The sequence below is a fragment of the Atractosteus spatula genome, chromosome 20, assembly GCF_055471065.1.
Source record: "Atractosteus spatula isolate fAtrSpa1 chromosome 20, fAtrSpa1.hap1, whole genome shotgun sequence".
In the NCBI taxonomy this organism is placed as follows: Eukaryota; Metazoa; Chordata; class Actinopteri; order Semionotiformes; family Lepisosteidae; genus Atractosteus; species Atractosteus spatula.
The window spans coordinates 5950431-5973873 of NC_142725.1; the positions used below are offsets into that span (position 1 = coordinate 5950431).

Below are 23443 nucleotides of genomic sequence, written 5' to 3' on the forward strand. Positions count from 1 at the left end.
TAAATGGTTCATTCAATGCTATTTAACACTATAATTCCAGTTCTTTCATGTCTCGAAAGAGCACCAATGGTTTGGGGCTGAATTTCCAGGAATTCATGATACAAAGATAACCAGAGCAGAGGTGAACTCTGTCTAAATCATCTCCTCTTGTCACTGTATGACAGGTACCCTCTGACAGGACTCTCCCATCAAATAAGTAAATGAAATGAACTGAAGGCAACTATTTTCTCTCAAGGACTTTCCAGCAACTCTAGAGTTCTGCTTATTTAATTTTCTGGTTCTCTGACAGCCCCTTTCGTCCCGCTCTCGAATTCTCAAGTTATTTAATAGCTGATTTTGATGCTTTAGAAATCCAGCCTTCTGAAAAAAATATAAAGTTGTTTGCACATTGTACAAACAACAACTGAGTGAGCCCTTCACTTGGTGGTTACGGTTTCATGCAAAACACACATACACTGCACGTTTACAATGGATTTGCATAAACATATTGTTATTCCGCAGTACGTGTGTTGTGCCAGACTGTAGCCTGATGACTGGTGGGTAGGTGTCTCACCCTGCCCAGGGGCCGGATTACTCTTGGCTACGCCCCAAGACAGAGGGAGTCTCCTCCACTATTGCTAATTTTCATGCTCTGCTTCTCTTACAGGGCAGCCCTAGGTCCACCTGTGTGCTTGAATGCTACCTGTTCCTCACTGCTCTTGCCATCACTCTGTGCGTTAAGAGAGATACATTTTACACCTCTGACGTAGCTGCTACAACAAGAGCAGCCTCTTTCAATCCACTCTACAAATTGTTTGTAAGGAGTAAGGAGATCCAGTTTCCCAATGGATTTCGCCAGTATCAAAGTGAGGAGCCTATTATTATATCCATGATTGGGAAAGTACAGTGATTTTTGGTTCAGTCACAAGCGACAGAGAAGATCATTGTTCTCATTATCAGGAAGCCCTCGAATAACCATTTTCATTGCCTAGGGTGGTCCGAAGAGAAATCCCTCTAGGAGTTTCAGCTGAAATTTTTCCGATCGTCCTGTCCGCGAACGGCATGTCTAATTCCCAGGAGCAGAGCTTGAACGAGGATGCGGAGTTCCTCCCGATCACGGAGTCCAGTCCGGAGTTCCATTACAGCGAGCCGGAGCGCCGGGCGCTGGAGTCGCTACTGAGCGCCGGGCCGGGAGCCTTCCACACGATGCTCAGCCTGGAGAGGCTCGGCCCGTTCCTCTCCCCGGAGGAGGTGGCCCAGATCGACGGCTGGGCCCAGGACTACGGGCACAGTGAGGTGCAGCTGGAGAACGAGGGGGGCGAGGGGGGCGAGGACTCGGCCTGGCGGGAGTTCTCCGTCAGTTACTGGCCTCAGCACACGGACGTCCCGGCTCCCAGCCTAGAGATGGGCTGGCCGGAAAATGGGAGTTGGAAAGGGATCGCCCGGGCGACAGTCTACACGAGCCCGCCCACTCAGGGAGCACCGCAAATCCGAGAGGTGGTGAGGAAGCTGATCCAAGGAGCCAGCAAGGTAGGGCTGGGTTTTTCCCATTGCTGCTGGCAGTCACCAAAAGGACATGCTGATACTGAAGCCCCGATCCAAGAGTGTGCATGAAAAACACTGGATCAGCTCATCACACGGGTGACCTTGACCCGGGTTACTCGTCTGTCACCTCAGAGGTGGCTTCTACCAGCTGCTGCTGTGTCTGAGATTCATTTCATCATTGCAACAAGCCAACATAGCAACATAGCATAGCAAGCCAATATAGCAATATTACAAGGTGCTATCTTTCATCCTTTGATCGCAACCCAAACAATATCTAAAAAATAAATCACATAAATAGAAAGAAATTTAAAATGCAAAGCAAGAGGATGAATAAAAAAAAATACAGAGTCTGTAATTTATGTTTTACGCCTGCTGTTTAAGAATTCTTGCTCCGAAAGGCGGCTGTTATAGTTTGCGTGATATTGGTGATCTTCTGTGTCTGGCATGAGATCCTTTGTGTGTATTGCAATTTTCTGGTGGAAGTGGAGGATGATCCAGATAAAGGGCTTGTTACCAGGAGGTTCCTGGTTCAAGCCTGTGACTCTGCACTTACTCACTTTGAGTTTTTTACAGTTGTGACATACAGTATAACCCTGAGGTCCAATAGGCAGTATCTTGTTAGTGCTTGTTAGAGGGATAGTAAAACCCTTTGGCACAGATCACCTACAAAGGCATATAATATTGTTAAAATTATTTGGTACAGGAAGGGCATCTTGCTTTTGTTTTTTAAAATAGCTCTATAGCTTTGCTCCTAAAGGCAGGCTATTTCAGCTGCTAGGTACTGAAAGGGAATTTACCAGTCCCTTACCCCCCCTAATCCCCTCACGTGTGGGAAGACTGATGTGTTTTGGTTGCCAGGTAGTCGCGGTGGTGACGGACAAACTGACAGACAATGTTGTGATCGCCGACCTGCTGGGTGCCGCAGATCGCGGCACTCCGGTGTACATCATCCTGAACCGGAGAGGAGCGCTGGGGCACTGCACGCTTTGCAGGCTAAAACACCAGGTAACACCTTCTCGGGAAAGACCCTGGTTTCTATCTGCCATTGCAGGAACTGCCAGTTATATAGTTTGGCCTGATTCTAATAATGAGAAAATGAGCTGGTACAGAGTACTTTTTACTTTGACATTAACTGGCTGAGGAAATGACAGTGAAGATCAGAGCTGAACCCACTAACGTCTGAGGAATGAACTAGGGGGGCAGCTGCAAGGGTGAAGTTGGGGCGAAGGGACAGACTCTAGAAAAGATTTGCTCAGTTTAGGGCAGCCAGGGAGTATTTATACTGTACGTATGATTTTACATCATCCTGAACTTCTGTTAAATTACATCATTTCTCACTTGGTACCAGGTCACACCAATGATACTGTAATGTCTCCATGATAACCAGCCTCAAGGTTGGATGTTGAGTGGACAGCGGTGGACATCCATTTCAAAGCAAGCTGGCTGAACACTCTTATGTGGAGAATCCATTAAACAGCCTACACATTGAAAAACCCAGATTCATCACAGCTTTATCTGAGTTATAGTTTCTGCTATCAGCTCTCTGTATGGGTGTTACCCATCTGGGAGCCAGCAGAACTATCCTCATACACAAACACACTTATTGTATTAGTCATCATACCCAAAACAGGCAGACAGTGATGGAAGTGCGTTGTAGGAGCCCTCTAACAAAATATTATTTGACTACAAGAAAAACAACAATGGATTTACATAGGAAGTTGGTGATCATAGGAAGTTTTGTGCACTCATCAACTGAGTAATCAGCACTAGTATCATTGGTTGCTAATGAGCTTTATTAACCTTTTCACTTTGGTTTTATGGCAAAACACATCACTAGTACTAGTTCACTAGGAATTACAAAAACCCAATAATTAAGGATTATGGAGGGCTCTAGGAAATATAATTTTGCTTAACCCACTTGGGGGAGAGCTGACCTCCTGGCTAGGGGACAAGAAGGATGAGACCCCCAGAGTGAGGAGTGACCAGGGGGCAGCAACAGAGGGGGAGATGTGGTGGAAGTGCAGAAAAACGTACAGTATGGGAGGGAGAGAAGGGGATTACAGTACATCCAGTATTTATAGTGTTTTAGAGAAGGAAATGACACCAAACTGATAACATATTACTGACACCAATACTGAATTTGACTGTTGTCCTCTCCCCTGAACTTTCGATATAAACTACATTTATTAATGCTAAGGGAATTAACTCTCCTATGTCCCTTAAAAACCTGGACTCAACTAGATGTTGCAAAGGCATCTTTATTCAATTTACGTAATGTTGCCTATGTAAAACCATTCCTGTCTTTAACCGGAACTGAAAAGCTTTGCCATGTTTTTATTTAATCAAGAGTCAATTGCTATAATGCTCTGCTCATTGGTGCAACAGATAAGGTCCTTACAAGACAGCGACACATTCAGAACTGGCTACCAGCTTGTTACTAAGGGCTGATTCTTGCATGCATAAAGCACATGTTTTGGCTTCTGGTTATATAGTTATTACTAAGATATGAAGCTTTTAATGGTTTAGCTCCTCACTATTTAAGATTAGTGCTCCTGCTCTAAACCTGAGATTCACAGAGTTTAACATGCCCAGGGTTTAAAATAAGAAGACTGGACCTTCAGTTTTATAGTTTCACAGACCACAGATGTGGAGCTCCTTTCTACACCACCTTTAAAAAGATTCCTACATGCTGAAACGTTTGCATTTATCTTACAAACTCATTTTAATTTGTGTTTTTATCTGTAAAACTTTTCAAGTGATTTTGTTAGCGAAACACCTTTTTACAAAATCCTTTTTTGTGTTGGTGTTTCTTTTGATTACTGTGGTCACAGGTTTCGTCACATGCTTATCGTATTTAATCTGTGCTCCTTTTTAAGAACCTTTTTATAAAAGTTTATGGTTTTTGATTTGCACCGCAGCTTGTAAGTACATTGTGAAATGTGCTTTATAAATAATGGCAATAAAAGTAGGAGTTTAAATAAACTGAGCTGTTTTCAAGGAAAAACAAAGAAGCAGTAAAAATGGCACAAGAGTCCTGCGATACAGTTAATTAAAGGAGAACAATTCAGTGCAGAATAGTCAGAATATGGCATATAAAATCTGGATCAGACATTCAATATCCCTCACAAAATTCTGAAACAATTAGAAATTCCAAACAAATAAGTAGTGTACATAAATGGAGGCGACAATGAAAAAAAAAATGTTTTCCCATGAATTTTTTCTATGGTTCTATGGTTTTTCTAGGGTTTTCTATGACACTAAGCAGCAGTTAAGTGAGCACACAGGAAACACAGGACAGCTGAGAAGCATATTTTGGCAGTGAAGCAGAGTGAAAGAAAAAGAGATTTTTCTTCTGTTTCCTCTTGTGGGGTTCCTGCGAAAGGCTCATATTGTTGTGTGTGATAAAGCGTTTCGTTTCACTTCTCCTGAATAAGGTCACTCAGCTATTGTGGACATTCCAGTTTTTATCTCACTCAATAGCCTGATTCTGTACACAGTTAGTGCTTGTTGTTTTTTTGCACTCTGAGGTATTGACCCTATATCTATGTCCTTGGATTCAGTCTATACGTGGCTCTGTTTAACCTGAACTTTTTGCTTAAAGATAACAAAAAACAGAGCACACCCCAAAGAAACTGAAGAAGTGAGCCATCATTACCCATTACAGGGTGGTGGCAAGCTGGGATATTTTTAACATACCGCATACAGGCAAAGGCAGAAATTTGTGGTCTTCTTAAAAAATACAGACTAATGTCTTTGGAATAAATAGAAAGGTGATCTTGTTACAATAGCAACAACATACGGCATATTCTGAGAATTATTGAACAGCTAAATACAAACATGATCAATCTTCATTCAATATGGTTTGAGTAAAAATGAAAGTTGCCTGATTCGGTATTATATTGAAATGCTGCTGATGTCACAAAGCCCATACAAAATTCATCTTAACCCTCTTCTTCCTTAAGTATGTGCTTGCAGAACGCCCATGCACTCATTCGCAGTACTTTTTTACATTTTGAGGGCATAACAAGCAAAAAATGCGTTTTCCCCACAACAACTACCAGCACATTTATGGAGGAAAAGGAGCTACTGACTGTGCTCAGTGTGAGACATGGCATTTGGCTCTGCCCTTCAGCACCTGTGACTGTGTCCACTGTGAAGTGTGCATCACATGTGGAGCAAGGAAAGCTGCAAACATCCAGCGTATTTTACTAGCTCATATGATACTTCATGCTCAGACATTTGTAGGACTTTGTATTTCAGCAGGATGAGAATCCTGAGCAGAGAGTGAGGTTAAGGTTGTTTTTTAAAAACAAAAAGATTACACGGATGTCATCATCACACCAAAGATGGCCAAGATCAGTCTTCTGATTGGAGTCCCATAAATATGGTGTTGGTTGATTTGAAAGCAGATGTAACAGAAAGTAACACTGGAAATTAAAGCAGCATCCACCGAAGAATAAGAAACTGACAGGAGAGGTGCTGTGAACACACACACATGGCAGGACTCATATCTAATTGTTGTATTTTTATTTTTGTTTGCAAATAGAAGTGCAGTTTCCCTGTTTTCCTGCAAACACAGCAGCCTTATTCAATCACAACACACACTTGCGTGCACTTTTTTATATTTTTCCAAGGTGCTGAAGTATTTTTGTCTTTGTCTGCAAGCCGTTCTTATGCACCAGAGCAATGCATGAATTCCTTTCAGTTGATTCGCCAAACACAAACAGAAACAAGATAGAACAATAGCTCTGACCATAATCCCAAAGAAATGACAGCTAGACAGACTTACAAAGACCAAACCCGATACACCCACATTGACATTTTTGCAGCAGAAAATTTTATTTTCATCAAGGCGAATACCGCTCTCTATGAAAGGAATGTGTTTGGCAGCATGACCTCAAAAATGTACAACAGGTTTAACTACATTCACAATATACCATCTCCTGCAGGGAGGAGGGAATGATGCAAGTCTTTAAGATTTGAAACAATCTGAATTTCTATCTGAAATAAAGTCCTCTTGTGATCTCTAGCAGCCTGTGACACTCTGCTCTCAACCAGAGCAACTCCAATAACCTGCACCATAAAAAAATACATAGCCTCTGAAGCAAAAACAAGAAGGCTGTGCTTGCAGGCTCTTCCATACTCAACATCTTACAAAAAGAAAACCAGACTGCCCTTGTGCATGCTCTTTTATACCAAACAAACCTCTAATGAAATCCATGTGAGCATGTGCACAAAAACACTTTGAATCAATAAAGAAATTATCACCTACTGTGTCTATTTACAGTTGCCCTTTGGTGGCCTCTAGTGGCACGTTGGCTGCAACTGCAGTGCATTCATCTGGCAGCCTGCTGTAAAGTCCTTAAGATGAAAGAATAAATTCATTTCCAGAAGTCCAAATGTTCTCCTCGAAAATATATTTTTGCAAAGTTGGAATTAAAGTACTTTTGATGTAATGTTTATCAATGTAAAGATGATCATGCTTAATCTCACTTATATCTTAACACACTGGCTAGCATTGGACCCCCTCCTCTTTTAAGGAACTGTAACCCCGTCTACCATGATAAGTAACATGCTCACAGGAACAATGTCACTGAATCCACTTCACAGAGACGATCTGATATTTATACACTGCAATTGGGACAGTGCCACGACTGCCTCGGCTGCCAGAGCATCTCACTTGTTTTTCTTGTTCCTTCTCTCCTCTTCACAGAACATGAGGGTGCGTGTCTTGGGAGGCAACACATTCTGCTCGCGGGATGGGAAGGTGGTCACAGGGGAACTGAAAGACAACTTCATCTTGGTGGATTTGGAGACTGTAGTCCTAGGAAGTTACAGGTAAAACTAAAAGTGGCATGGATCTAGCCCTCAGGGGAAGAAACATAGCGCAGAATAATTTTTGCAGGTGAATCAAAGAAAGATAAGAACATAAGAAAGGTTATAAATGAGAGGAAGCCATTTGCCTAATCTTGGTTGTTTTGTAGTTTAATAATTTTTTTTCCGGTTGTTTCTTTAATTTACCTAGAGTTTGGGCTTCAAGCATCTGGTAGGGAAGCTAGTTCCAGACATATAGATGTCTTTGAATAAAGAAGAATTTCCTCTTCTTCTCCCAAAAAGTTATTTCCTTTATGGTTTACAATTGCGACTCTGTTACTTGTCTTGCAACTGAACGTGGAATAATCCGCCGGGTTAACCCTATGTGCAGTGTCAAAAATCCAAATATTCAGATGTGCTCTAAAGACCAACGGCTTATTTATGACCAATGATGGTAGCAGTATCATATCCAGGACACTCTTGGCCACCTGTGGAACTGGCTCACTCACCTGCACTGTGTAATGGAAGCCGGTCCTGACTCCCGTGTAGTGCGCAGTTTAAGACCCTGTGCAGGCGGTATAATCCGGAAGTGACTGGAAAAGGGCTACGGGGAAAACACAGTCAGGAATGGAAGCTTGGTCACCTTGGTCAGGATGCCGATCGGAAGCCTAAGCCCTCAAGCTATAGACGTCGGGCGACTTGATGCTAGGTGGGCCTCTGGGCGTCAGTCTTCCAATGCAGTCCCGAGCTTCCGGAGTGAACAGGGGGCAGGTGAACGTGATAATGAAAAACACAAAAGGGTCGGAGCGCCCTGTAGAGGAGGGATGCCGATCATGACACACTGTAACGAGTGATGGCAGAAGCAGAACAATGTTTACAGAAACGTCAAGTTGGCTTATGTGGAAAAAATGTTGCCATTCAAATGCAAATTGTTTGTTAACGTCACAATAACTGCTGGCCCAATACTTTTTAGAGTATTGTATCCTGTTAGGATCTCATATACTCAGATTAAATTCCTCATTCTCAGTCTACTGTATACCATATGCAAGAAAGCAGAACACTCTCATTATACAAGGACTTGGAAGGGCAGAGAAAGATACAGCATTCAGATAGACATCACTTTTCACCTGCTCTTTATGATCATGGGTATTCCTACATACTTTATTTAAGCCCCAGCTTATTGGTCTACTGAATAGTTACAGACCATTGACATTTGTATAGTAAAAATCATGAGAACGATTATAAATTAGCAACCCATATTATAGTTTACCTTGGTAAAATTTCATTTTCATTTTTCCACTTTGCACTGGTTTTACCATAGTTCTTTATTTTTTACTTCTGATTTGTAAGCTATGTGTCGGAGCAGGACAGTGGCACAGTGGTTAGCATAGTTACTGTACCTCTCAGAGGTGGGGCCCTGGATTCAATTCTTGAAGTGCTGTCTGTGTGGGGTTTGTAAGTTCTCCCCATGTTTGTGTGGGTTTCCTCCACAGCCCTGACACATACTGGTCGTTTAATTGGGTTCTGGGAAAACTGGCCCTGGAGTGAGTGTGTGCGCTTGTGTATGTGTGTCTGTCCTGCAATGGACTGGCTTCCCTTCCAGGGTGTGTCCTGCCTTATGCCTGTTACTTGCCAGGTTCACCTATCTCCTCAGCAGCACTGTACTGGATAGAGCAATTTAGAAAATTGATGAAAGGCGTTTTTATATGCACCTAGTTTGGAATAGTAAACTGAGTATGTTTCATGTTTCGGCTCACAGGGATATAAGCTCTTCTGACCCACACACCTTCAAGCCACTTGTCTTCTAACACATCACAGGTGACACTACCTGGTACGGTTGGATTGGGGGAAGAGATGCGTCTCTCACTGACAGCACCGCCAACCTGCAGGTTCCCAGGATGCCCAGGTGTCAGTGTTGCTTAGAGCTTAGAGAGGCCGGTCAGACAGCTAGTGACATGACCCAGCCTTGAATGCCCTCACTTGTGCTAGTTAGATGAGTCACTCAGGAGGACAGAGTGGTTTGCTTTACTGTGTTTTACTTTACTGGACCTAAGGAAAACCATGCTGCGAAATGATACAAGCTTCAGTGCCATGTTTACTCAAGGACACCAACGTATTTTACATTGAGGTGCAGTGTAGTAAAGTGCAGATCTTGAAGCTGCAGGAATGCACAGACTAGAGTAAAGCCAAGGTAAAGGTGCCCAGAAACTGCTAAATGTATTCAAAGAAATTAATAATAGACAGTGGATCCTAGAACTTCATGGTGCTCCTGCCTGAAAGGTTCCAGGGAATCTTCTTCCATCCCATGGCTGGGTAGTTTCACTCATGTCACTTGGAGCAGAGGACCACATCCTGTGTTGCCCATTTCCCAGTTTGAGCTATTTTCCTTTCTTATTAATCTTATCATAATGGATTAGACCATGTCTCTTGATATAATTAAGGATTGAGTGAACCTGAATGAAGCAGCTGCACTAGTTCCCATCTCCTAGTGTAGCCCTCTTTCTCTACACTGACCCCTTTCCTGTGTTTCTGTCTCCTAGTCTGACATGGACAGACGCCCATCTACACCGACAGCTGGTGACAGTGTTGAATGGAGAGGTGGTGGAGTCGTTTGACAATGAGTTCCGGACATTGTACGCATCATCACTGCCCTTGGCCAGTGACTGGGAGATTGGTGAACAACCAAACAAACCTGAAGGCCCTTTCCCATACCCTGAATACAAAGCCTTTGATCATGCCACACTTCTGGGACTGGACAACCTAAGTCACCTCAGTACCTCTCCGTGTTCAGACTGTCCGCTTAACTGGGAGGAGCTTGGAGTGAAATCTTTGAAGGAGGATGGATTTCTCCCAGATGGATTCCCAATCATCCAGCAGGAATCTCAGAAGGAAAGCGAGTGGGAAGGGATGCATGTTCACATCCCTCCGTCTTTCGAAAGACGGGCTCCTGTAGGGGAAGAGCTTTCTTCCAGTAAAGAAGGGCAGGATTTAAGATTCTCCTCAGAGCTGGATAAAAGCAAGTAAGCCCAAAACAGAAATTTGTGTTGCATATGCTGTGCAGTGGGTTCACATTAGTTCTGATATTCAAACTCGGGGGTCTCCAATCCTGGTTCTGGAGTGTGTCTGTAGGTTTGCGAGGTCTTTTTAAAACAGTAGCACCTGAAGAGCTGTGGGATGTTGGTACAGTTAAGCCAGTAATTAGCCAATTTAGATTGCTGGAGTCACCAAATGAACAAAAAACCTGCAGACACCTTATACATTTAAGCTTACTCATTGTTAAATTAAAATATTTAGCCTTAGGGCTCTATATTTGGAACAGATAAGTTCTTAAACCTCTGTAGGAAGCTATGAGGAATTAAGAGCCTATCTGCTTTGAATATTTAATTTATTGTCCTTGTGGGTTAAGCTATACCAAGCTAAATGAAACTTTATCCTGTGCTCTTTCGATTGGTATGTTTTCAGTATGTTTCAAGATGTTTTGCCCATGTCAGTGAGCTAAAAAACAGAGGATCTGGTTTGGAGGACAAGTATCAGGTTGAATCAACCCAGCACACCAGATTCTGTACCGGTAACATAAACTGCATGGTTGTTAAACACAATCCTCTTAAGTTTCTTTGTTATTATCTAGGAAACCTGACCTCCAGGCAGCACCAATGTAAGCAACTATATTTAATATTTCCTACAAAGCTTGTGAATGTGTCCATTTCAGCACCTTTGTGGTGCTTTGTTAATTCACTAAGCTTAAAGAAAAGCTTGGCTTTCCTTCTTATAATGTTTTAGGGCACTGTCTGTACAGTAGTTCCTTTTCCCATTTATTTTGCCTATGTAAAAAGAGATGGAAGATAACAGAACTTTAATTGTTGACCTTACCATTACAGTGAGTGACTGCAGCTTCTTAGTAATAATAGTATCATTTACACAGTTAAAACATTAAAACGTTCTTCTCTTTCTTTCTTAAAACTTTTGTATTTTTAGGAAAAAGGAGACTATAGAGTCAGATCTCCAGACAACAGAAAAGTATGTAACGAATCTCTTTTCAGTTACAAGATTTGACCGTGTTAATGTTTTCTAAACACTTTAAGTTTCCTGTGACCACCTGAGGTCCTCCTGTGCTGATGTTTACCTTTGTTCCTCTGTGTGTCTTCCAGCACATATCGCCCCATTTCAGACCAAACCACAGATTTAGATCAGCAGCCTCACAGGACACAGGACACAGGTCCAGTGTGTGTAATAAACTCCTGTTCCAGGTAACAATTCTGTGTCTATTCTCACTGAGGAGTACTGTATCTTGTCTCTGGGATAAGTGCTCTTTGTATAAGGCAGTTTCAATTCACCTTTCCGACTCCCACAGAGTTTCTGTTTTAATTGCATTTAACAAAGGAACACCTTTTGGCTTTTCAGATTACATAATTTATATGTTGTGTTGTGGCTGAATAGTCTACATTCAGTTTATTGTTAAATACACAGCTATGCTTGAATATATTTTAAATTTCAAATGCAGCTACATTTCCAAGTACAACGATCTTGTTTACAAAAAAACATAATGCATTAGATTCTCAAAAAATAAATAATTGCACTTACAATGAGATCCCAGTATCACATGTTCAACCAAGACCTAAGTGTTTAAAAACGGTTTAGGAAGGCATTTCACATTGGTTGTTTTTCCTTTAAATCTTTGCCTGGCCTTGGTGTGTTGAGCGACATAGGGCTCCTCTACCAGTAAACAGGCTAAAGGAAGGGTTTTCTGCAGTCTGGAGCCCTTCAACTTGAATGATGTGGAAATGAAATAGTTCTGTTCAATAACATTTGAACTGGTAGTGTTTCAGCAAGTATTTCACAACAATTAGAGATTGTGAGTCTCCCATTGTGTAAGGCAAAAGAATAACAAAAATTCCAGCTTTGACTGAAAGAAATATGTTGATCCTTTTACCAAACTGAGAGCTGACCTGTCTTCATATTGACACCGACAATATAAAAAATTAATCTTTTAGTTTTATTTCTCTTCTAGGAAACATGATCCTAAGGAGTCAGATGTCAAGAATGCACAAATGTATGTAACTTAATGCTTTTTAGACAATAAAATCCTAAAAACTATTAACAAGCATCCTGCGATTAGTTCAATGTTTAGCTTATGTGCGTCTTCCAGCACAGGTTTTTACCATCTGTGCCAGCTGATGTTAACCTACAGTGTCCTGTAGGCAAGAAGATTGTGAAGGGGCTTGATATAAGTAGTCAAAACCCTCAAGAGAACTGACAAACACAACCTAGAGGATGTATTTAGAATGATTAGTTAATCATGAAGCAGAGGGCACAGGAAGCACTTCTTTACACAAAGAGTGGTGGGAGTATAGAACAAACTACCCAGCCTGTTGGAGAAGCTGATACCCTGACTTATTTTACAAAATGGCTGAGGGAGATCCAACGATTAATTAATCTACTTACTACTCAATGATCTAGATGGAATAAATCCTCAGTCTGACTGGGCTGCATCTGTTTGCATGATAATACTGTAATTTCAGCAGACTCTCATATTTAAATATTTCTGATTTTTCCGACAGGAAAACTGGTCCCCAGAATTCTGAAATCCAGAAAGCAATAGAGTACGTTAATAAGATTTCATCAAATATTTTCCACAAAGCTTATTTAGTTTAATCTTTAAAATTCTTCTGAAAACCCACAGGACTTGATGCATAGATCTTATATTCAGTGCTGTGTGTCTTCCAGTGCATCTCTCCATTCTCAGACTGAAGCACAGAGTAGCAGCCCCCCAAAATACAGGTGGGTGCTTTCAACTTCTTCTTCTTCTTCAGAATTAGTAGCAGTATCTGAAGGTTGTTTCAACTACTGTATATACATCTCAAGAGCAGAAGCCTCCTCTAAATTTCAGCTTTGGTAAAACATATTCAAGATACTTTTACTTGACCACTGTATGAAAGGTGTTTTCATTTTGTCAGCAGTAACAGCATGGTTATATTGAGATGAATAATGTATTCAGTTTAAGGCAGTTTTGTTATTTTCTCTCAATTAAGGAGACACAATCAATGGGACTCCAATCTTCAAAGCACACAAAGGTATGCAACTTTGTTCTTCGTTTGAAAAAATAAATCTTGAGAACCTACCAGTCATCCTGGGCTGATGTTAATGTATAGTGTCCTGAAATCCTCAAAGACAAAGAGATTAGAAAATGACTTGACACGATAGTGTCCTCAAGATCCTCACTCAAGAGTACTGACAAAGACAATGCAGAGAACATATTCAGCATGATTAATAATCATGAACCAGAGGCACTTCTTCACCAAAGGGTTGTGTGAGTATAGAACAAGGTATCTCACCTGTTGGTGAAGCTGATACCCTGGATTCTTCCAAGAATGGCTAAGTGAAATCCTAGAATTAATAAGCTACTAACTTCCAAAAGAGCTAGGTGGAACAAATGGTTTCCCCTCGTTTATTAACTATTAAAATGTGTCATCCAGCTCCCATCTCCCCTCTCAGCCTGAAACAGAAGACATGGAATCAAACAACCATAAACCGTAAATCATGAATCATGTGAAGAGTGTCCGTCTGTTCAGTTTGGGTTGTTGTTGGATGATGGTCCCAGATGTCAAGGATTATAAAAAGAAAAATGGAAAATGTGTCTTTTGATTGTAAGAAATAAAGCATTTCCCCATCAGAAAACTAACTAAAAAGCAGATTTAACATTTTCCTTAAAGCAGTCTTTAAGACACTGATTTCTTTTCAGAAGATATGCACTGCTTCCGTGAGATCAGGCCTCATTGCATAGCCACTGTTGAGTCCCAAAGCACTACTGTCACAGCTGATATGTTGTATATAAAGCAGTACATGGATGCAGCCAAACACCCATTGTTTAAAGTGAGACCTGCTGTTTGTGTTTCTGTTTGTGATGAACAAAGTTAAAAGAAATCCTCAAAAGGCCAAAATGTTTGACATTGTTTCCTGGAAATCACTCTCATTCCTCTTCTACATTTCTGCTTGTCTTCCAGTACACGTCTCCGATCTCGAACAGAAACGCCCACCTGGAGCAGCAGTTACTCACCTCAACGGTAGGGAAAAGCAACAAACCCATCTCCCAGTTAGGATCCCAGTGGACGTTGGAAGGGGCTGTGTGAGAGAAACAGAAAAGATTTCCCCAATAAAAACTGCACAATCTGGTGCAAAGAGCACATGAGGGGGACTCAGTGCAGGGGAAGATAGTCCCATTATTAGAGACCTTGAATCATATAAACAGTAGGATTCAAAGTGTGCACTTAGCCATGTGGAGAGACGTGATTGAGAAGTCACTTTCCATTGAGGTAAATATTGTATCTGTCTCCATTTCCTCGCCCAACATTTGGCAGCTTTGGAGATAGGGTTGTAATATCTTCAGAAAGGGTGGGGGGAAGTGTGTGGTTGCCTAGGAAATGGAGGGATGCTGAAGGAAATACAGAGTACTGTTTGTGTTCACTCCAGAACTGACAGGCAGATAGAAAAGACTCTGCTGCTCTGCTTTTCTTACAAGTTTGGTTTGGAAATAGCCCTTTCTTTAAATTAAAAGGGCAATAAAAGTTCTGTCTTTGTACAGTACGTCATGGTGTTTCTAGTTTTTTGCTAGCTGGAGCACTGTTGTATTAAACAAAAAAGGACATTTCCACACACCTAGTGAAGTTTCTTATGTACGTTTCCATCCTCGATTCAGTTTCTCCTCCGGTCCTTGGTCTTGATGGTTTCCCACCACAATCTCACAGTGTCTTATTTAGCTGCAGTCTCCTTTCACTCTCCTTGCTTCTACAAAGTTGGCATCTGCAGCTCACTTCTGACCAGGGCTGGCGCAACCCATACTTGGGCCTGGGTGCAAGTAAAAACAGTACAAAAGCCCCCCCCAGCCTCCTTCCCCGGCTTCCTCCTCCCTTTGCCAGTGCACACAGAGAAAGAGAGCAGAATTAAAACGGGCTCACATCTTGAACTTGATACTGATGGAGTCCGCTAGCAGAATCTGTCTGTTACTCTGTACCAATATAGTGGTTGGAGATGTGAACTCCCATCTTCTGTACTAAACTATCTGATAAGGAAGGAATGTTTAATTTAATTGCTCTCTGAGTCCTTGAGTTTCTTGAGAAAGTACCTCAAAGACATGGGGGGGAGGAGAAAAGTGTATATACTGTACTGTAAACTGTGTAGTGTCATATCCCCTTTGAACTACTATAACAATAGTCCTTATTGTGGTTCCTTGTATGCATACAATAAAGCCTGGCTTGGCGAACGGACACGTTAGGCTCGAATCTCTTGGTTTCTACAATAACAATAATAAGTAACTAGTTATTTAAAAGTTTACAACTTGACTCGTCGCGCTTTCGTCGCAGCAAACACAGCGCAGATATCGCTGAAATCCACCTGCCTTGCGGTGCTGTTCTCTACAGACAGCAAAGCCAGAGTTGACAGTCTTTCCTGCGACACGGTGGACCTTAGATACGTTTTGATCAATTTCAGTTTGCTAAACGAGCGTTCAGCACTGGTGACAGCAACTGGAATTGTTAAAAACACTGGACGTGCTCTCAGGGCTGTCTCAAGGGGGGGGGGGGGGGGTTCGAAAGGGGTGGCCAACGACGCTTGAACAGGGCATGCAGCTGTTCCCTGTTCCAGTAATTGATGGCCAGCTGTTTTTTGTGTGGCCATTTTGGTGGGGGCAAAAGCATCTGTAAATGATGGGGGGAAATTATGGCATCACAATATACATTTACTGTATGTAGAACTTTTTCAACTAATTGTGAGTGCTGTATGTTCAATAACATCTCGGTTCTAGTATTTTAATTTTAAAAAAGCTAGTAGTACAGTGCACTACTTATTAGAATTTCTTAGGTCCTTTGTGCAAATGTGACCTCAAGATACGCACAGAAGTAAAAAATATCAATTCAGCACTTATTGGTTATTTTTAAACAAACGTCTTTAAAAGTCTTTAATGTAATTGGCTGGGGACTTCCCTCAGCACAGAGCTTGATAACAAAAAGATCTACATCCCTGTTTTTAGCTGTACTGTGTGAGATGCAGGCAACGACGAACAGTTATAGCATCTAAGAAAATTAGCAAAGCTGGATTGGATCTCATGAGGCAGTCTGTTACATATCAAGCAAACCTTCAACCTGCCTCCCTTTGGCAGTGCTGCTCATTTGTGCTTCCTTTCTTAGCGGCAAGCCCAAGGATGAGCCACTTGCAAATGCCCACGTCTTCAACCCATCTGAAGGGCGAAGTGGCGAGTCGCCCAATCACAGCACAGAGGTCTCTGCAAGGGAGGACTTCAGAGCCAGGTCCTCCAGTCACAGAGAAGGGGAAGTCCCGGGCCTCAGGCAGGTCTCCTCCAAGCTCAGAAGAAACACACTGGTGGGAACAGCCCTAAATGTTGAACTGGCAGAGACAGAGCAGACTCTTGGGCCTGACGAATCAAAGGCAAGTCTTTGCATGTGTTTCTGTTTGAGGTGTGCATCTCCAAAGTGGTTCAAGCTGCGAGGGCGTGTACGGTTTGAGTCTTGGGCCATCAGTGACCGTGATTAGTGACACAATTTCCTTAGCACCACCAGTGGTTGAAATTGGTTAGCCATGGTTCTTGGTAAAACAAGAACCTCTGCGACTTCCCAGGAAATTGCAAGTTTTTCTGTAATGTCATTAAGGGACCTTCCACATTTCTAAATGACCATCAGCCCACATGTGGGTACAGGCATCTTCACGGCAAGCCAACTCTAAAGACACCATTGGTGGTGGTGGAGCGGAGTCCCCATTACCTGTAAAGCGCTTTGAGTGGAGTGTCCAGAAAAGCGCTATATAAGTGTAAGGAATTATTAATATTATTACTATTGGCCATTTCAAATTGGTCAGGTATAAAATAATGATTAATTCCTGTTCCTATTTTTTGGCATTGCCAATAACTTTCAGGATTTTGAATATTTCAATCAAAAACCATTAAAATAGCTATACAAGCCAAAACATTGAAGACTTGAAACTTCTGTGTACAACATTGCCTGTAAAACAAGTGATTATTTTGAAAGCTCTGTATATCAATGTCCATTCTTTAACCAAAATTGCATAGATATGTTCTAATGGAGGCCGTACCAAAGGAGTTCATAACTGGATTTCATGTTAAGTTTAAGTACTACTATTGCTTTGTCACAGTGTCTGTGTGCAGGCAACACCTAGAGGTTCTTCTTTCTCTTTATGTTGGTCACAGAAATCTCAGCCCTCCCACACTGGAGCCTCCAGTTCTCTCAGCGATATCCTCAAAGGACTGCAGGCACGGCGCAGTTCCCTGGCCCAGCCTGTGAGGGGAGCTCGCACTGCTGTGCCTGGGGCCAGCAAGTCCATGTGGGACCTGAGCCAGTTCTCTGAGGATGGTTTGGAGAAGACCACTAGCTTAAGGCTGTCACAAGCCAAGGTAAGCCAATGCCAGTGAATAGAATGGCAGAGACTATCTGCATGCTCCTTCAGGAAAATGGTTTGAAGAGAGAGTGTGAGGTTCAGTGGTACATCTGGTTACACTGCCTGAGACAGTATATGGTCTTGTTTGTGGATTGTCGCACTTGTCCATTATTTTTAGCAACTTATGATAACTTTAGTTTTCTCTAAAGTATGAAGCAGACATAGTTTTGTGTCAATTCTCTTCAAATGTCTAATCGGGACCTCCCCTGTAAAATATATTGATAGATAATTCTACTTCTTTAGAATACAGTCATTTTACTTTAAATCTTTTGTGTTGCCAGTTTTGCTATTTTGGGGTGCAGGCTTTAGTATATAGGGGAGGGTGGATTTATAAAAGAATAAATCTGGGGGTCCTAAAAAAATGCTCTGCTGTAGGTTCAGAGCTGCAACTGACAGCTCCCCTGTCCTTGTGAATAATAATATTCCTTTAAATGATACTTGCCCCAGTGGGATGTCTTCAGACACCCACAATACAACTGTGTAGGATGGAAAGTAATACGTTAGAGCTCCTAGTTTTTTTTTTTCCTCATGGGGACCAGGGACTGATCCCTGGGTGGGGACATTTTAGCCAGCAGCCATATCACCCTGTAACTCACAACTGGCAGCCCACTGAAGCTCAGCAGGTGTGAGCCTGCTCAGTACCTGGATGTGAGAACTCCTGGGAAAAACTAAGGTTGCTGCTGGAAGAGGTGTTAGTGGGGACAGCAGGGGGCGCTCACCCTGCTGTCTATGTGGGTCTTAATGCCCCAGTATAGTGACGGGGACACTATACTGTAAAAAAGGCACCGTCCTTCAGATGAGATGTAAAACCGAGGTCCTGACTCTCTGTGGTCATTAAAAATCCTAGGGTGTTTCTCGAAAAGAGTAGGGGTGTAACCCTGACGTCCTGGCCAAATTTCCCATTGGCCCTTGCCAATCATGGCCTCCTAATAATCCTCATCTATGATTTGGCTTCATCACTCTGTTCTCCTCCCCACTGAGAGCTGGTGTGTGGGGAGCGTTCTGGCGCACGATGGCTGCCGTTGCATCATCCAGGTGGAGGGGAGTCCCCACTACCTGGAAAGTGCTTTGAGTTGAGTGTCCAGAAAAGTGCTATATAAGTGTAAGGAATTATTATTATTATTATTATAATTATTTTCAAGGAGCAAATTAAACTAAGTTACATGTCTTGGTGGTGGAGGAAAATCCTCCAAAACACAAGCAGATCATGCAAACATCACTCAGACAAGTACATTGTCTGAGTGTTTTACTGTAATGAGTACTGTCATTTTAGTACAAAACTCATAATGACTTGCACTTATTATGCACTATAATGAATTCTGTCAACACAAGTGTATTAATATATATTAATGTAGTACATACCCTGAAATGTCACAAGGAATAACAACACCCAAGAATTAAGTGTAATGAAAGAGTTATAAAGTGTTTAATGAAAAGTTGGCTTCACCCACCCTGTTGAGTGACGCCAGAGGCCTGGGTTCAAGTCCTTGAAGGTGGGGGGCCAACCTGATGTAGCAGCGGTGTGGATGCCCACTTGAACCCTGAAGCATTACAATATATATCACTCCACTGCAAAACTTTAAGAAGGCCAGACAAGTTGAAGGACAGATTTCTTGTTAATGGGACTGCAGTCTGATGTAAACCCTGCCTAATCTCACCGATCCTCGCCCTGTTCCCAGCGTGATGACCCCTACCACCTGAAGGTGACCCCAGCGCTGGCCATAATGAGACAGCGGGGTGATGACACCAAGAATGGGATTCTCAGTGCCTTGCCCAAATCTCGCACTCCCAACCTGCCTTCCTTCAGGCACAGGAGCACGAGCTTCAATTTCTTGCAGGGCTGGAAGAAAGCCCAGGCGGACCAGGACACTGTCAAATGAGGAGGCAGACAGATCTTCTGAGCTACAGGAAGAAATCAACTCATGACCCTGGGTCTGTACAGGGGCAACCCATTCTTGGGTTGGGTTCTTGACCATGAAGTACAGTACCTCAAACTGTCCAAGCACATTGTTCTGACAGAGTCTGTGCTTCTGGCAGAGTCAAATAGTTTATTAGACTAAATTGTAATTAAGTCTTTGCCACCATACTGTATATTTGGGTCAGTTTGTTATTTGAGGTCACAAACGGGCTGTGTGGGACTCTTTATTAAATTTACACTCCATCACAGAATCCAAATGAAATAATCTGCAGGGGAATTCATTATGCAATCCAGAGCATGTAACGGACCGCTCCAATCAATTTTTGGGTGGTTTTGGGAATTTCACCTTTTGTTTGTGGAAACAAAACCCAAAAGCAAAAATAAAAAGGCTTGTCTCCAAGCTATACATTAGATTACAATTATATGTTCTTTCTTACAACAGCCCTTGGCTCACAATTCGATCAAATAAATGATTACTGAATGGGCCAGACATGCAGTATTGACCATGAATGTGGCCAGTAAGCAAAGTTAACAAAGGAGCGCATTGATGTCTGTTCATAATTATTTCTTTGCTTACAAATTACAAAACACATTTAACCATTCTATGTGATTTTCAAGCTATTATTGCCTGGATATGTATTGTATATCTATATACTGATGTGTTATAGCTTCATAATAAAGAAAGAGGTGAAAATGTAATTTTCCTGGGTTGTACTGTACATTGCACTCTCTCCTCTATCCCAGCTCAACCCATCTTTGGGCACAAGATGAGCACTGAACTGTCAGTTGTGTGATGATGACTGGTCCCCTCTGCTTCAATGTCAATGGGACTAGGAAACACAGAGAAGCTTTTCGTAGCCATTTGCAGTAGTGTGTAAAAACAACACTGAAAGTCAGTCTGCTTGGACGTTGTTATGAGTACCCATTGCAGGAACAATCTCTTCAGTGACGGCAAAACATGTCTGACTTGATTGAAGTGTTTCAAATTTTGTAGAGCATCAGGAAGGTTGAATCAGATGATTATTACAAGGGAATCATGTCTTGGGCAACAAATGAAGTAATGGACCACAGGTTGCAGTGGTGTTAAAAGTCAGTGTTCATATAGATATCCATTACATTTGCACTGAAGTTCTGTCAGAAAAAAATAGCACTGCAAGTAGTTTTGATGGCTGTCGAGCAAGTTTATTCCTTATGAAGTACTAAACTGAAGCAAAGTGACCTTAGGCTCTATAGAATATTGCTACAAATGGGGGGGGGGGTTATGAAAATGGGTTTTGAAATCAGGAAATAACCGAGCAGATAAATCGATAAGTAAAATAAATGATTGTAACCCCCCACTTATTAGTGATTTTTGCCAGACTATACACTATAAGGCATTGGTAAAGTTAGAGGAATGTAAATTCTTTGTTCTGTGGCACAGTTTTGGTGAAAAGAGTAATGATCAGGTCAAATGTTAAGCAAATGTTTATAAACAATGACAATTCAAAAACACACATTTCTGTATTTACAAATTTGCAGAAAATGCATTCCAGATTCCTAACATCCTAATCACCCAGAAAAACCCCAAACTCTTACCAAGTATTCAACTCTTAATGCCTACAAAGGCCAGAATAGGAAAAAAGCTGACTTCTAAACTAAATGCAATACAACCTAAGAATGCACCCCCAAGCAGGAAAGGCCATTTTAACAGAGGTATTCTTGACTCAGGAAACCCAAATTCCCTAAAAACACAGAATAGCAAGGTTCAAATACTTAGTTTTTTTGGATGATCATGAAGTAGGTGCTCTCGCTTGGCCCAAGCTTCAAGTTCCATCTCCTCTTTGCCTCTCTCTTGTTGTGTGACCTTCTTTTCCCCTGTTTTTCTCTACTCCTGATCTGATCTTATATGGTGTGTTTCTGGACTGTTGATTGACACTTAATCATTTACCCACAACTTAATTAACTGAGGTAAACTTTGATTTGATTACAGATTCTGGATCCCCTACATCTCAGCAAACGCCCTTCTGCTTTGAAGCTGGAAATTGTTACACTGCCAGTTGTTACACACTTTATCTAGAGTCTTAGACACTTTCATTATCACCTACCTCAGCCTGTAACGATGTTTTTTTTAATCAGAGCATAAGTGTTTCATTCCTTCAGTCGCCACAAGAGGGCAAACAAGAGTAGCTGAAATAATTATAGCAAATGTTACAGATCATTGAGTTTTGTAATACTCTGCTTGCTGGAGGTATCTAAATCCACACTGAACAAACGTCAGTATGTCCTGAATTCGGGCAGTCAGAATCCTGACCAGGTCTTGGCTAAGTGACCACATTACTCCGAACCTTGAGTCCTTGCACTGGCTTCCTATCAGGTCTCAAGTTGACTCCAAAATCCTCATGCTCACCTACAGTACAAGGCTCTGCATGGCTCGGCACCTCAGTACCTGTCTGAGCTACAATCATCCTACTCCCCACCTCGCAAACTTCATTCATCTAATTCTGGTCTCCTGTTTGTCCTCCAAGCCCATCTACATAGTTTGGGTGACAGAGCCTTCACTTGCTGTGTCCCAGAGCTCTGGAATGATATCTCTAAGGATATCAGAGACTCAAAACCTTCTTTAGAAGGGCTTTTGTTTACTTTGTTCTGTGTCTGTCCCTTGGCTTTCCTACTGTAATTCAAACTACTTATTGCAATTGTGCAATTCTGGTGTCTCCTCTCACTGTGTGCTTTTTTCTCTTTTATGCTTCTGCAGCTTTTAGAGTCACTTTTAGAGGCACTATATAAATAAAGTTGATAATTAAAATCACAGGCAGGAACAAAAAAGTAGAAGGAACAATACAGGAAACTTGTATGGAAACATGTGTCTACAATCTTACACATTGGTAAGGAAGCCTTGCTGTATAGCTACAGAATGAAAGGAGCTGGGAATGTGTTGCTCACTGGAATAGCACTTTATTTTAGGAGCATCCTGTAGACCACATGTTAGTTCTGTATGGGTGACACACTAATGAAAAGAATATAAAACTCCTGCATAAAGTCTGGCTAGGTACAATTAATTGTCATTAATAATAACATAACTTTATTAACCCTTTACAATTTCTTGCATTAAGAATTTGTCTTTTCACATACCCCAGCTTGCTCTCCATGAGACACACAGACAGGGAGAAAGCCTGGGGTCAGAGCACAGGGTCTGCCATTGTACAGCACCCCTGGAGCAGTTGGGGTTAAGGGCCTTGCTCAGGGGCCCAACGGAGTAGGATTCCTCTGCCAGCTGCAGGATTTGAACCTGCCAGCAACCTTTCAGCCACAGGCCCAGATCCTTAGCCACAGAGCCACCACTTACCCTTCATATTTCACAAATAAGACCTGTATAATGCATTCATTAGTATTTTGCCGATCCACAATTTTCTCCTAATGTGTCCAGAGCCTTAACCACAAGTCCATACCTCTGACTGTAGTACTAATACAAAACTTACAGGAGACTCCCAGAGTGTTTCTCTCAGTTTTTGTCTGGAACATACCAAAGGCTTTAAATAGTCATTTCACCTGTGTATTGACAGAACCAGCGTCATGCCTTTGCTGCACAATGAGTGTGGGATTCTGTCTTGCTTGTCACCCAGATTAAAGTGAAGGAAAATTCAGCTCATGGTAGGATGACCTCTTTACCTACAGCAAAATGATATCATTCATTCGAAATGAAAATAAATGCCACCTTCTTTTTGAACAATACAGGTCTTTATTGAA

General features: G+C 41.9%; 1 protein-coding gene across 1 annotated transcript; it reads left to right on the forward strand.

The window, feature by feature from the left end:
* Positions 1-969: 969 nt before the first annotated feature.
* Positions 970-20416, forward strand: sack1e (scaffolding CK1 anchoring protein E). Its single transcript, XM_088938088.1, has 13 exons — positions 970-1509; positions 2383-2529; positions 7238-7362; positions 9879-10358; positions 10967-10993; positions 12347-12388; positions 12897-12938; positions 13063-13116; positions 13368-13409; positions 14340-14399; positions 16518-16776; positions 17552-17755; positions 19479-20416. Exons 1-13 carry the CDS (start codon positions 1042-1044, stop codon positions 19677-19679), a joined length of 2151 nt encoding a protein of 716 aa, XP_088794214.1. The 5' UTR covers positions 970-1041; the 3' UTR covers positions 19680-20416.
* The last annotated feature ends 3027 nt before the right edge of the window (positions 20417-23443 follow it).